Here is a 13,884-nt window from a genome sequence, read left to right as displayed (position 1 = left end):
TGGAAAGACTAGGTTTGTATAGTGATCTTCCAAATTTCTGTTCACTTTTCTTTAAAAATGTCACTGAAATAAAGTTGGCTGAAAACAAATCAGATCTTCCCCTTAACTACCAATCCTTTTGTCAATGGTAACAGTTTCAGAGATGGAAATTCTAACATTTAATGGGAATATCAGCAAATCACCACAGTTTTGAAGTGTTTTCAAAGATTGCCTTTATTTTATTTATTATCATTATTATTATTATTATTTTGCCTGCCTTGGGGCTTAATTCGGGCCTGTGCACTGTCCTTGGGCTTTCTCAAGGCTAGAGCTCTACCACTTGAGCCACAGCACCAACTTCTGGCTTTTTCTATGTATGTGGTACCCAGGAATCGAATCCAGGGCTTCAGGCTTGCTAGGCAAGCACTCTACAAGCACTCTACCACTAGGCCACACTCCCTGCCACAAAGATTGTCTTTATTCCAATACATGTTAACCTCAGCTAAAGTACACGTTTGAGAAATCTTGCTTATTCTCCTGAAACCGGGACATTGCTTATGTTGCCTTCGAGAATGATGAGCAGTGGATTTGCTTCCTTGGCGTAGAAAGTACTGCTTAGGCTCACCAAAATTGGAACCTCATTCCCATTGAGAAACTGAAGTCAATGTTTATGTGTGACATTGAGAGAGAATTAAGTGAAAGACGTATTTGGTGTGTGTGTTTTAGCTGAAAGCCCCCATGTCCGAGTCTTGAAGATTGTGTGTTGCTTTGTTTCAGGATCATGGGACTGGAGCCCTAGTTATTAGTTCACTCTTGGACTTCCTTACCTTTGCCCTGTGTGCTCCGTATAGTGAGACGACGGAAGGGCAGCAGTTTGATATGCTCCTTGAGATGGTGGCCTCCAATGGAAGAACCCTCTTCAAGCTCTTTCAGGTAAGACCTGGGATGTACCTTATCAGATGATCCACTTCCAGAATCTGGTGTTTTGATTTGCTGGTTTGTTCACACACGCCCCGGAAGTGTTCTACTACCAAGTTGTCCCCAGCTGGGTCAGCATGTTTTCCATAGTGTGTACTCCCAATTGTAATGACCTGTGTGGCCTCATACACTGCCACGTCAGGACATTTTTGCCCACAGGTTTCTTGTTGACTACTCTTGTCTACTTTGTCCATTTTTTCTGTCTTAGATGTAGTGAACCCTCCTCTTCAACATGGTAGGTTTGAAGTTCCCCTTTTCTTTACAAGTTCCCAAGTAATGAGTCTTAGCAGGTGCTGTTCATAAACACTAGAAGACCTTAGTTGTTCTATATACTGTTGTCCTGTTTATTGTGTACACAGATTCATTTTTATTATTTTGTTGCCATTACAGTTTGGTATATATCATTTAAGTATTGTTATTCCAATAATTATATATTCGTATTATAGGTGCAGTCCTAGGCTAAGAGACTCAGCTCTTCTGGGTTTCATATGTCAGGCCCAGCCACTCACCTTAGCATGCCAAATAAAGTAACAAGTAGTGGTGAAGGAGAGAGAAAGGAAATGTATTCACTTGGCAGGGATGCCTCAGGAAGAGTAAAGAGAAGGGCGAAGCCAGCACTTTGGTCCATCTTTATGGCCCAGACTTGAGCTTTAGGTCCTAACTGAGAAAGAATTGGCCAAGGAGGTGTGTAAAGTATTACAATTATTATTCAGTCTAGATCATAGATTTGGTCAGAAGTATTCAGAAGTTGTTGTCTGGTTCTTCTTATTTCAGGACTAATCAGGATGTGCCTGGTTACAATAAGAAAGCCATTGTTGCCTGGCAGAAGTAACTTCATCTCCTGTTTATCTGCCAGTCCTGTCCTTGCAGAATTCTGGCAGAATGACTGCTGGGGAAAGTGGCTTACAGCAACCAGACTTTTATCCTGCTTATAAGTTACCCTTTGCAGTCCCAAATCATCAGAAGCCATTTCTAAGTGCCTGTTGCAATATGAATGCCACCTGTTTCTTACTAATGTATACAACTTAATATTTGCATAGCTGTATCTATAAAAATGTATTGTGGTAACACCTGAAATATTTAACCAAACTGTGATGTTTCTCTTCCTAATTTATGGCTCATAACTTTTCTCTTTAAGAGCAACTGTTAAAGGTGTCAGCGTGACATGTTTTTTTTTATTCACTGATACTTTTCTCCTCCATTTTAAAGCATCCTTCTATGGCAATTATAAAGGGAGCTGGATTGGTTATGAAGGCAATAATAGAGGTGAGAGAACAATTTTGCAATTGTAAACTTGAATGTTGATTGATTCTTTTAATTGGACTAACAATTTACCATTTGGACTTATATGGGGAAACATCTTCTGGGTAAGCAAAATAGATTTAAATCTTTATTCAGATTTCAGTTTTTAACTAATTGCAAATATAATCCTAAAAATGAGTTTAAAGTTCTTAAGTAAATTTTTTTCCTGCCTTGTTTTATTTAAAAGGTTTAGGAGTTGTCATTTTCTTCCTCATTCATTGAGGGATGATATAATCTTGAGGTATTGAGATTATATAGAATTATATTTATGGAGTTAGTTCAGTGTAATACAATATCATTTAAGAATGACAGCAAAAAGTTCCTCCTCTTAAAGCACATTTGTTTAGCTGTAAGTACCAGGATGTGATGTTGTAGGTCACATGACATCACTCATCTAGGATTAGTTTCTTCAGCATGGTTATAAATGCCAGCTGTATACTGTGATGGTTACAGTGCCATCAACTTACATGGCTTTTTTATTTTTGCATTTTGTTGTCATAGTAGCAATTTGGATTAATGATAAGATGTTCTGTTCACACACACACACACACACACACACACACACACACACACACAAAACCAGCTATTGTGATATATAGATAAAACACACAAGTAAAAAGCACTGATTTTGGATTAGATGGAATATCGATTTGGGGTTTGGGTTTTTTCTTTTGTTTTGCATTTTTAGTTATGCCTATTCTACTAAAGGCTGCATGTCCTCCTTTGCCTAATGAATTCTGTAGTTAGTTGAAGCTTCCAAAAATAAGTACCACATCTAACGGCCAAGGACATTTAGGACTATGAAGCCAAATAAAAGTACTTCAGCTCTTGCTCTATCAAGGTGCTAGCAATCGTATAATCCACATCGTTCAGATATTTTATTACATGAAGAAATATTCACTAATTGCCAGGTAATATCAAAAACAGTTAATTTTTGGCTTCTGTTCAAACCACCCATGTTAGAGTCATAGCTAGTGATTAGGACTGATATCTGTGACAGTGACTTAATTTATATTCAAATCCCGGCAAATCTCTCAGCATTTTCTTTCTAATTGTAAAAGCAAAATTGGATTATATAGAAAAAACACAAGAATCAAGCAAAAATAAATTTCCTGTATTCTCATTGCCTAGAAATATATTCATCACAGATTACATGTTGTTCAAAATGAAATGTTTGTAGATACACACGTGTATATTTCCATACATACTCTTTTGGTATAATTGTGTCAAATACTCCTCACTAATATGAACACTTTTGCTTTTCCTTGGTGACCTTAAATATCACACTGCTTATTTTATTCACAATTATTTGAGTGCCGTTAGTTATTAGTAGCCCTCTTTGTCTTCGTGGTTGCCAAGTGAGTTTGTGTAAGCCAGGTGAAGTCAGAATGGAAGGAACCACTTGTATCACATCATCCTTTAAAAAAATAATTTTGTTGCAAGCCAGGTGAGGAAGCAGGTGCCTTTGATAGGAATTGCTGATTTCTTTGAGTCACCTCTTTGCTGGCTTAACAAATACTCAGGAAATGAACCTAATGTTAATATAAATGTAGCTTAGTTCATAAGGTAAATTCATCTGGAAACTTTAAACCTCATGCCAAAGGCAAAAACATCTTGAGATCTACTTCTGCTACTCCTCTGTATTATTTTGGGATAATCAGATGTTGCATTTAAATTTTTTTGTCTACTATGTACTAGATCATTAATTTTGTTTAGAGATGCAAAATTAGTTTTTTAAAGTTGAGCTAGCTTCTTGAAGATTGCTGTTTTAGGGATTGTCTCACCCTTTTTCCAAAGGAAGGTGACAAAGAGATTGCTACAAAAATGCAGGAGCTCGCCCTAAGTGAAGGTGCCTTACCTCGACACTTGCACACTGCGATGTTTACAATAAGTTCAGATCAGAGGATGCTTACAAATAGGTAGGTTACCTAATTATTGCCCTTTAAGTTTTTGCTGGAAAACAGATTTAGGTCTTGTATAAAACAAGCAGTGAATAACACAAATATTCTCTTGGTTTTGGTGCATCTACTTGGTTTCCTTAAGGAAGGGCTGTTGTTTATCTGATCATTTTGTGACCTGGTCAGGTAGAAAACTGACCCTTTTTTCCTCTTGCCCATACTGGGACATGGAAGACTTGTAGATGTTTATGTGGCTATAATCACACCCAGGCCTTTGCCTCTCATTCCTGTGACGATCTTGTGACATGACCCTAGGTGGGGAACTTGCACAATAGTTTCTTTTTTCCATGATTTTTGTCAGATATTCAAAAGAAGGGAAGGAGGGAGGAAGAAAAGAAGGAAACTAGCCTAAACTAGCCTTATCCTAAATCTCTTATAGCTGAATAGTTTCCCCTTTGGAAATTTCTTTCCTCCAATAGTCATTCAAATACAAGGAACCACACAAAGCTACTCATTTACTCTAGGCCACATGACTGCACCCCTTTGAACAACGTGCTTCCTTGGTCTTTAGGCTGCCCTAAGCATGCCAGATTATGGTATCGGTAAAAACAACCATAAATAGTGGACTTTATGAGTAAGTTGCTACTGACTCAGCAGCCCTATAAATCTCCATTCTTTGTCATCACCCCATGTCTAGTTATTGTATGTTGTTTTTGACGGCCTTGTCAATCGTTTTGTATTCATTATGTTTTCATTGTTGGCCATAGTAGAATTTGAACTCAGGATCTTACATTTGCCTAGGGAGGTGCTGTGCCACCTGAATCACCTCTAGCCCACTTGGCTTTAGTTATTTTCCATTTAGAGTTTCTGGTTTTGCCATCACAAGACTAGGCCTGCAGTCCTCTACTTAGGACTCCTGTGTAAAAGGGACAAGAAGTGTGTGCCCCACCATACTCAGCATGTTGATTGAGGTGGGAGTCTCTACTTTTTTGCCTCGGCTGACCTTGAGCCATTATCCTTCCCATCTCTGACTCCCAAGTAGCTGGGATTACAAGAGTGAGACACCATGCCCAGCCTTATTTAACTCTATGATAGGAAGCTGTCTGCATCCTTCACTTGAAAAGGTTAACCAGAAAAGTAACCTTCTGCATTGCCTGAGAGGATGGAGAACTAACAATACAAGGGAATCTGTTTCCATAGCACTGTCTTACTAGCAATGCCAGATCCCATCTCGCAATAATATGGACACTGTTACCTTGCTTACTCCCTCCTAGTGTTAGGCATTTGTTGCATTCTGTGCTCATGGCTTAAATCAGTGTATTTATGACAGAAGCAATTCCAAATAACAAATTCCAAAATGTTAGTAATGATTGAATTACAGATAGGTAAGCACAGACATGATTTTTAGTATTCATTTTCTAAGGAATAAGTACAGTTTTACAGTTTTGAGTTTTGCTACGTGTGTGAATTTGTAAATATATATGTTAGAAGGTAGTTTATTTGGTTGCTTTCCATAAAGTTTTTATGATCACTCTTACTGTAGATGTCCAAAACCTAGAAAGGTCAACTGAGCAAAACCATTCTCATTCATAAGGAGCCTTCAATGTAGGAGATAATATTATCCTGAAGAGGAGGATTAATAATGATCAGACCATGGTCAACATGGGTCTTAGATTTTTCACTTTAAACTCAAATAGGCTTTTAGCATTGAAGCAGCATGAGTAGAGTCATTCACTGTAAGTACTTTAGGTTATTATCTATACTCCAAAACTGAAAGTACATTTTTTTTAGCCTTTGGCTTTGCCAGAAAAGATTTCTTGGAATGTGTCTATTGTCTTTGGTTTGTGGGCACAATTCCCGAGAGTAGCCGGGTGCCCGTGGTCGTGGTTCATACCTGTAATTCTGGCTACTCACTAGGCTGAAATAAGGAGAATTGAGATTAGAGTGCAGCTTGCAACCGAAAAGTTCACTTTATCTCCAAAACAACCAGCAAAAGGACAGTTTGGAGGTGTGGATCAAGTGGTAGAGCACCAGTCTGTTATCAACCATGAGACCCTGAGATCAAACCCCCAGGATCAGTCAAAAAAATTAGCAATTCCAAAGAGGGCTAAAATATGTTATTCTTGATGTGTCATGACTTGTACCATCAAGAATTTTTTATCGCTACTTTTGCTTTCTTTAAGTGGAAAAGTCTTCATATTCTGGCCCTTTGAAAATTAGCATAGCCCTTGGAGAAGTACTTTGATTTGGAGAAAAGTCTAGAATATTAAATATTTCTCCACACTGCTGGTTTTTGGTAATTTTTAACATCAGAATTACTCTTTATACTATAGTTGCATTATAATTCTATGATATTTTGTTCTGAAAAATTCCTTTCTGTTCTAGCTGAGATAAAGCAGCAAACCTTTCTCAACGTCTGCTTTTTTCAGACAGCTAAGTAGACATTTAGTGGGACTCTGGACAGCTGATAATGCAACCGCGACAAACTTGTTGAAACGCATTTTGGTAAGTCAGCGTTTTGTATTCTAATCCAATAAGATTTAATTATGTTATTTTTACTGCAGAAAGGGACTTTAAAATTGAAAAGTTGTATATCATGGGACTTATCAGTGCCACCCTCAGTGATGCAGTCAAAATTTTAGTTTCTTTGGGCTTTGAAGGCCAGACTATCTCTTGTGTTGTTGTTTGGGAAACAAAAGTTTTTTTAATTTATTTTTTTCCTCTTTTAGCCTCCAGGCTTGTTGGCTTACTTAGACAGCTCAGATGCAGTCCCTGAAAAGGATGCTGACCGGATGCATGTTCGTGATAATGTGAAAATTGCAATGGTAAGCATCCTCCATGACCTGTCTGCGTGGGATCCCTCTTACACTCGGCTCTGAGGATTATTTCTGCATTTCCCATGGTGCACTGCTAAGATGATTCCTGCCCTGTCCTCAGCCCCTGGTCTACACTCATCACCCACTTACCTCTTGCCATACTTCCAGAAAGGAGTCACTGTGACCCAGAGTTAGCATCTCTCAGGCAGAAAGTATAGTGTTTTGTAGAAGCTTGCTTTTTGTTTATCGCTGAATGCCAACATCTAGTACTCATTTTGGCATTTGAGATACTGTACTCAGCTGTACATAGAGTGCATAATGTCACAAACATGTATGTAATGGGTTTCACCATTCTTCTATAGGATCAATATGGAAAGTTTAATAAAGTACCAGAGTGGCAAAGACTAGCTGGAAAAGCTGCTAAAGAAGTGGAAAAATTTGCCAAAGAAAAAGTGGATCTTGTGTTGATGCACTGGAGAGACAGGATGGGCATTGCGCAGAAAGAGGTAAAAGCCTGAGCACTAAAGTCTGAGAGACTCTTATCTCCAATTAACCACTAGAAAATCGGAGGTGGTACTGTGCTCCAGGGGTAGGGTGTTAGCCTTGATTGAAGGGCCCAGAGGCAGCACTCAGGCCCAGAGTCCAAGCTCCACAACTGACCAAAAAAAAAAAAAAAAAGTACAAAACTATCTTGTGCTTTATTTACTCAGAAGAATATGGTCAAGACTAACAGACTCGTTTTGGAGTCAGATGCATTTCTTATATAATTTGCACATTGATTTGAGTCTTTGTATCTGAAGCTCTTTTGGATCAGTAATAATCATCATTGGCTAATGTGTAAAATTGGTGTCATTTCATACGTATTTCAGTTTAGGAATGTTTAGCCAGTTATGACTCTTGCACTGTTCTTCAGTGTGAACAGTTTTTGGGGTGCTAGTTGTTCTTTTTCTGTATGGCATTTTTGTTTTCATTACGTTAAACTGCCAGCCTTTTGTCTTGGATAGTGGCAATTACTTATTTCATTTGTAATTTCTCCTTTTGGTTCTCGTAGGAGTTGAATAAACTGTGACATTTTGCATTTGTTATTTTTTTTATGACTATACTAGCTTCATGAAAATGTTTGAAACAAGCCATTGATTTTGACTTGTAAATTGTACAAGTGATCACTAAACTTTGAACCTTGTAAGATTCAATGTTGGAACAGTAATTCTCGGCTAGATGAAAAATATTCTATCAACTCTAAAGAAATAGATGGTGGCAAAGAACTCTCTGTGGTAGAATTTAGTGTTCTATAGTCACTTTTTTCCTATAGTCATATTTAAGCTGGTTGTTTCTGTTAGATTTTGAGGAAAGTAATATTTTTTTATTTTTAAAATTTTCTTTTTCAGAATATCAATCAAAAGCCAGTAGTTCTTCGGAAGAGACGACAAAGAATAAAAATAGAGGCAAATTGGGATCTCTTCTATTATAGGTACCTTTTTTTGGGATCTCTTCTATTATAGGTACCTTTTTTTAACAACATGACTTAAACTTCATGCTGTCATTGTAGGGCTCACAGCAGATTTTCTTTCTCTGGAAACAGTGCTTTATGCCATACATTTTTATGCTGTCAAAGTTCAATGTATATAATAATTAAGATTGGTTTAATTAGAGATGTCCATAAAATTAGGCTATTTTTATATTCTGATGAAGAGGTAAAATTACCTTAAGGATTTTATTAAGGCATAGAAATAGTCACAAAAGAAAGTACACGAAGTCTAAAAAGAGAAGGAAGAAAGAATAAGATGTGGTAAGGACTGTTGGCAGATATTTTTATGCTTCATATTACTTTCTGGTTATATGTATATCTAGGTTTAGTCAAGACCATGCCAGGTCAAACCTTATTTGGAATTTCAAAACACGAGAAGAGCTGAAAGATACTCTTGAATCTGAAATGAGGACATTTAATATTGATAGAGAGCTTGGTAGCACTAATGTTATTTCCTGGAACCACCATGAATTTGAGGTACAGTTTCATTTTTGCAGTATATTAATCTTAAAATATTAAGTATTTACTATTTTGGGAGTGATTTAAAAATTGCTTGCTAATTATATAATTATATAATTATTCCCTGTAATAGTATGGAGGAAATTATTGGAATATTTTCATCTTCATGTGAGACGAAACTAAAAATTGATTTGGTTAATATCTGCTTCATACTCAATAATCCATTAGGCAGTTTAATACCCTATGTATTCCAGATCTGTTCTTGGCTTTTTTGGGGGAGGGGGTCTATTTTGGGGGCTTTTAGACTCTTCATTGAAATATAGACTGTATGCCCTGTTCTTTTAGCTTATTTGGTTACCTTTTTTTTTTGGTAGTAATTCTGAATGTGACTATATTTTCCTATCTATTAAAATATTAATGTGAGGAGCATGGAAAGCAAGAACAAGAAATATTCATGCTGTAAATTGTGTATGTGTGTGTGTGTGTGTGTATGCATGCACGTACATGCTCATGCGTATGTGTATAGTTTCAAGTATATATCTACCAAGGCTATATATATTAAATATACAGTCATGTGCTGCATGGCCTAGTGATACCTCGAGTTAAGTGTCATGTTTGGACAAGGCTGAAATCACCTAACAGCTTCTCAGAAAGTCTTCCCCATCATTAAGTGACAGTGTAATTGGAATTAAGAATAGATATCAGTTTGCACATACAGAGATCTTTCATCCAACTACATTTCATCAAGCTACATACACTAATTTGGGTGTAGTTCATTCCTTCCCACCCCCCCCCCTTTTTTTTTTGACTTTGGATTTAAAGAAAAAGAGGATTTCTTTTCACTGTCCATGTCCTGGCCTCAATTTTCCCTTATCTCTTTAGCCACTGTTTTCTGACCTCAGTCACTTTTTAGACCTCTTTTCATTTGTATTTATTGCCTTAGTATCTTATCAAGTCTCATGACTCAAGAAGTTTTTTGTGTTGATGGCTTCTCAGTTTTTGTCTCCTGCTTAGATTTATGACTACATCCTGTAATTGGATGCAGAAGAGTCATCTGGGCTTTGCTTCTGATTGTAATCCATGTAGAGTCTACTTGTCTTGCATTCTTTCAGACCTTAGATAATGCATGCTCTCGATTCCATCCTTTCTCGCACTCTAGATCCACTCTGTCAGCAAACCCTGTTGAGTCAACCTTAGACTTTAGACTTTATGCAGAACTCAGCCCTCCTTTCCTCATCGTTGGATATATCTGTGTATCTGCCTCTCCTTAGCTTCCCTGAGGTCTGTTACCAACCTAGCAGTAGAATGGGCCTTTTTTTTTAAAATTAATTAATTTATTTTCCCCCTGGGGCTTGAACCCTGGGCCTGGGCTCTGTCTCTGCGTTTCTTTTGATCAAGGCCAGAACTCTTACCACTTGAGCCACAGCACTGGCTTTTTCGGAGTACTTTATTCACAGATTGCCTTTCCCAGATTGGCTTCAAGCTGCGATCTCAGACCTCAGCCTCCTTGGAAGCTAAGATTACAGGAGGGCATGGCCACCATTGCCAGGCCTGGATGGTCTTATTAAAACACGAGCAGGTGCTGCCTCTGTGCTCTCCCTCGACCCTCAGTGACGGTCTGGATTCCTGAAATGGCACATGAGGTGTAGGGTATGTCCCCCAAGTCCCAGACATTGTGGCTTTATCTCACACTATTCTCCCTTGACATTGCTGCCATTACACTGGTTTCCCTGAACAACACAGGTTCTTGCCTCGATGATTTCCTGGTTTTGGTTAGCCTCCGCCCAGAAGAACCTTCTTTCCCTGGGCAGCCTCCTAATTTGTTTCCTCATCTCCTTCAAGTCTGTTCCTGGATGTCATTTATGGATCCTTGCCCAGCATCCCTATGTAAACACAGCCCTTTCTATTTCACTTCGTGGCACGTACTACCATCCTACTTTTTCAGAAATTCTTGCTGTCTGCTAAATCTCCAGATGTTTAGTAAATAGAAGTTGACTGAGTGGAATGCTCTGAGGTTAGAGGAGGGAAGTGGAATAAAGACTTTATGCCTAAACTAGACTTGTAAGATGGTAACTACATATAGCATGTCATTTCTGTGGCCCTACAGTTCTCCATATACCTTTGCTTGAGATACACAGCCTGAGTGCTTGCTGATCTTGGGCTTCTCTCTTGCACATCACCTCCCTGTAGTTGCCCAAGAAGTCTGATGTACAGAAAAAGGCACTGTGTACCGTAATAAAGTGTGGGTCCTGTGTTGGTTGTAAGTCTTGGGTTATCAGCAAGGGAAAGAACTGGAACTCGAGGGTGGTGTTGAAATGGCTTGTGTGTGCTGAGCCCTCTACTCCTGACCCAGCTCTAGCCAGCGAGAAGCTGAAGAAGCAGGTTGTGGTGACCCTGTTCAGTGCTGACGCACCTTTTAGCAGCAAGCTGTGTGATCATAAAACTGGTGTGCACAATTTTCAGTTCCATACTGACTGAGCTAGTCACACTCAATTGCCAGGGAATGTAAGAAGCCGCAAGCTCTGCACTAAAAAAGAATTGAAAGAACTCCTTTGGCAGAAAAATGATAAAAGTCTTTTATAAACTAATATCATGTCTTTTATTTGTTTTAAAAGGTTAAATATGAGTGCCTGGCAGAGGAAATCAAAATAGGAGACTATTACCTGAGATTACTGTTAGAGGAAGATGAGAATGAAGAGAGTGGATCAATCAAGAGATCGTGAGTTATGTTTTCTTTCCATACTGTTGTTTCTCACTCTGGGTGTTTGTTTGTTTGTTTGGGGGGTGTGGTTTTTGTTTGGGCGGTCATGGGACTTGAACTGTAGGCCTAGGTGCTGTCTCTGAGCTCTTCAACTAAAGACTAGCGCTCTACCACTTGAGCCACAGCCCCATTTCCTTCTTACAGGTTTTTATATTGAGACTTCTTTTTAAATCTAGGTATGAATTTTTCAATGAGCTCTATCACCGCTTCCTGCTCACCCCCAAAGTAAACATGAAGTGTTTGTGTTTACAAGCCCTTGCTATTGTTTATGGCCGATGTCATGAAGAAATAGGACCCTTTACTGATACCAGATACATCATTGGAATGTTGGAGAGGGTAAGCAAGCACACTTCTCCTCCCTTGTGTCAGTGGAGTTTGTAGTAAGCTTTCAGATTGATTTTTTTACATTTTACTTGACCACGTTATTGTGAACTTTCTGAGTTATTTTTATAATTTTTTTGTTATATTTACCTAGCTCTTAAGTTAGGCGAATAGGAATATGATTAATGGCCTAATATTTGTCCAGGATAGTTCATTATTTTTTCAGTTTCTGCTTTTTAACAACTTGGCTGACCTGTTTACCAGTCTTTAAGTGTAGACAATGAATAAATACATATTGTAAATACATTTACAAGAAAGAGTGACTTTTAAAATTATGCCCACCTTTGGTTTTCCATCTGGAAACAAAATTGCAAATGAAACCAAAATCGGCGTACTAAATTAGAAAGTGTGAAAATAAGAAAAATTTTAAGGATTACAGTGGAATCAGACACAGGGAACTTGAGTTAGCACCTTTATAAGAATTTTGTACAAATCATCCTCTTGCAGTTGAGCATATGGCGACAGCTTTTTCATTGGGTAGCACACTGGGTGTTAGCTGTGGTGGCAGACCTTGTACTTTTTTCTTTTATACACATATTGGTATTCCTTTTACATTTGACAGTTTAAATTTCAGTAAACGAATATGCAGAGCACAACTTACCAAGTTACAAAACAGCCATATATAATCACACTTGGAAAACTGAGGAGAAACAAATTCTGAATTACATGCACAAGTGTGCCTGAGAAGTAATCTTTTTCTTTTTTGTGCCAGTCCTGGGGCTTGACCTCAGAGCCTGGGCACTCTACCACTTGAGCCACAGCAACACTTCCTGCTTTTTCTGTGTATGTGGTGCCAAGGAATCGAACCCAGGGCTTCATGCATACTAGGCAATCACTACCACTAGGCCAGACTCGCAGCCCTTGCAAAGTAACTTTATAGGACAGAAATCCTTAGTGTTTGTTAAACAAAATCCCAATAATTGCGATAATAGCATAATTTCATTGCACTAGTAAATTTTTTTTGAGACAGGGTCTCACTATGTGCCCAGGTAGGTTGCATTTGTGTCTTCAGAGCTGAGATTACAGACATGCACACCATACCCAGCTTTATACTGTTGAGTTCTGCCTCAATCTTACTCCAGTTAGCTGGAAGACTTGTAGCATACCAATTTTCTTTGAAGCAAATATAATTTTCCTTCTTATTTGTGTTTATGTGAAACATTACTTCCCAGTTCCTTTAAAATTTTGCTAATTCAAGAGTATCATTTATTTTAATTTGTATATATCTCCTTGAAGCTGTCTATTAATCTTTTAGGTGACTAAAAGGTCTATAGAAATTGGGTCAGTTATGTAAAAATTACAGGGATTATAAAACATTAAGGAATTACAGTCATTGACAGGCTTCTGTGATTTTTTTTTCTTCTTAGTGTTTAAAGATGTTGTTATCTTGTCAATCTATTTTGTGAAATGATGTAATGTTTTCATTACTGTGTATTCACTCTGACTGTTCTCATTTATTTCAATAGTGCACAGATAAACTTGAACGAGACAGACTGATTCTCTTCTTAAATAAGCTGATCCTTAATAAGGTACAGTTTTTACATTAAATTACGCAAACTGGAGCATTAAAAGATTTCTGATGTAACAGATCTTAATTATATAATAACCTTTATTAACAAAAAGACCTTGGTGCGATAATTGGTGCGATAATTGTATAACCAAAACATATCATCTCGGTCTTCGTTTATTTTTGTGGGGATATTTTTTCTCAACACACTTCATAGAAATTCTTAATATGATCTCTTTACAAATAGTATTATCGGCACCGGGAGTTTGGCCTAG

At 37.9% G+C, this 13,884-nt stretch overlaps 1 protein-coding gene across 1 annotated transcript in view; it reads left to right on the top strand.

Moving 5' to 3' along the window:
• The window catches only part of Dnajc13 (DnaJ heat shock protein family (Hsp40) member C13), a 69,707-nt gene that overhangs the window by 18,873 nt on the left and 36,950 nt on the right, over positions 1-13,884 (top strand). The window contains exons 15-25 of the mRNA XM_090323421.1: positions 757-912; positions 2,167-2,223; positions 4,057-4,178; positions 6,587-6,662; positions 6,887-6,982; positions 7,336-7,479; positions 8,362-8,444; positions 8,825-8,978; positions 11,576-11,679; positions 11,898-12,057; positions 13,569-13,631. Of these exons, the coding sequence (XP_090179547.1) occupies positions 757-912; positions 2,167-2,223; positions 4,057-4,178; positions 6,587-6,662; positions 6,887-6,982; positions 7,336-7,479; positions 8,362-8,444; positions 8,825-8,978; positions 11,576-11,679; positions 11,898-12,057; positions 13,569-13,631 (1,215 nt within the window). The remainder of the gene's footprint in view (positions 1-756; positions 913-2,166; positions 2,224-4,056; positions 4,179-6,586; positions 6,663-6,886; positions 6,983-7,335; positions 7,480-8,361; positions 8,445-8,824; positions 8,979-11,575; positions 11,680-11,897; positions 12,058-13,568; positions 13,632-13,884) is intronic.

Source organism: Megascapheus bottae, chromosome 32 (assembly GCF_031878675.1).
Source record: "Megascapheus bottae isolate mThoBot1 chromosome 32, mThoBot2.hap1, whole genome shotgun sequence".
Taxonomy (NCBI): domain Eukaryota; kingdom Metazoa; phylum Chordata; class Mammalia; order Rodentia; family Geomyidae; genus Megascapheus; species Megascapheus bottae.
Note: the sequence above shows the minus strand (reverse complement) of the source record. Positions and strands in the feature narration are given on the sequence as shown.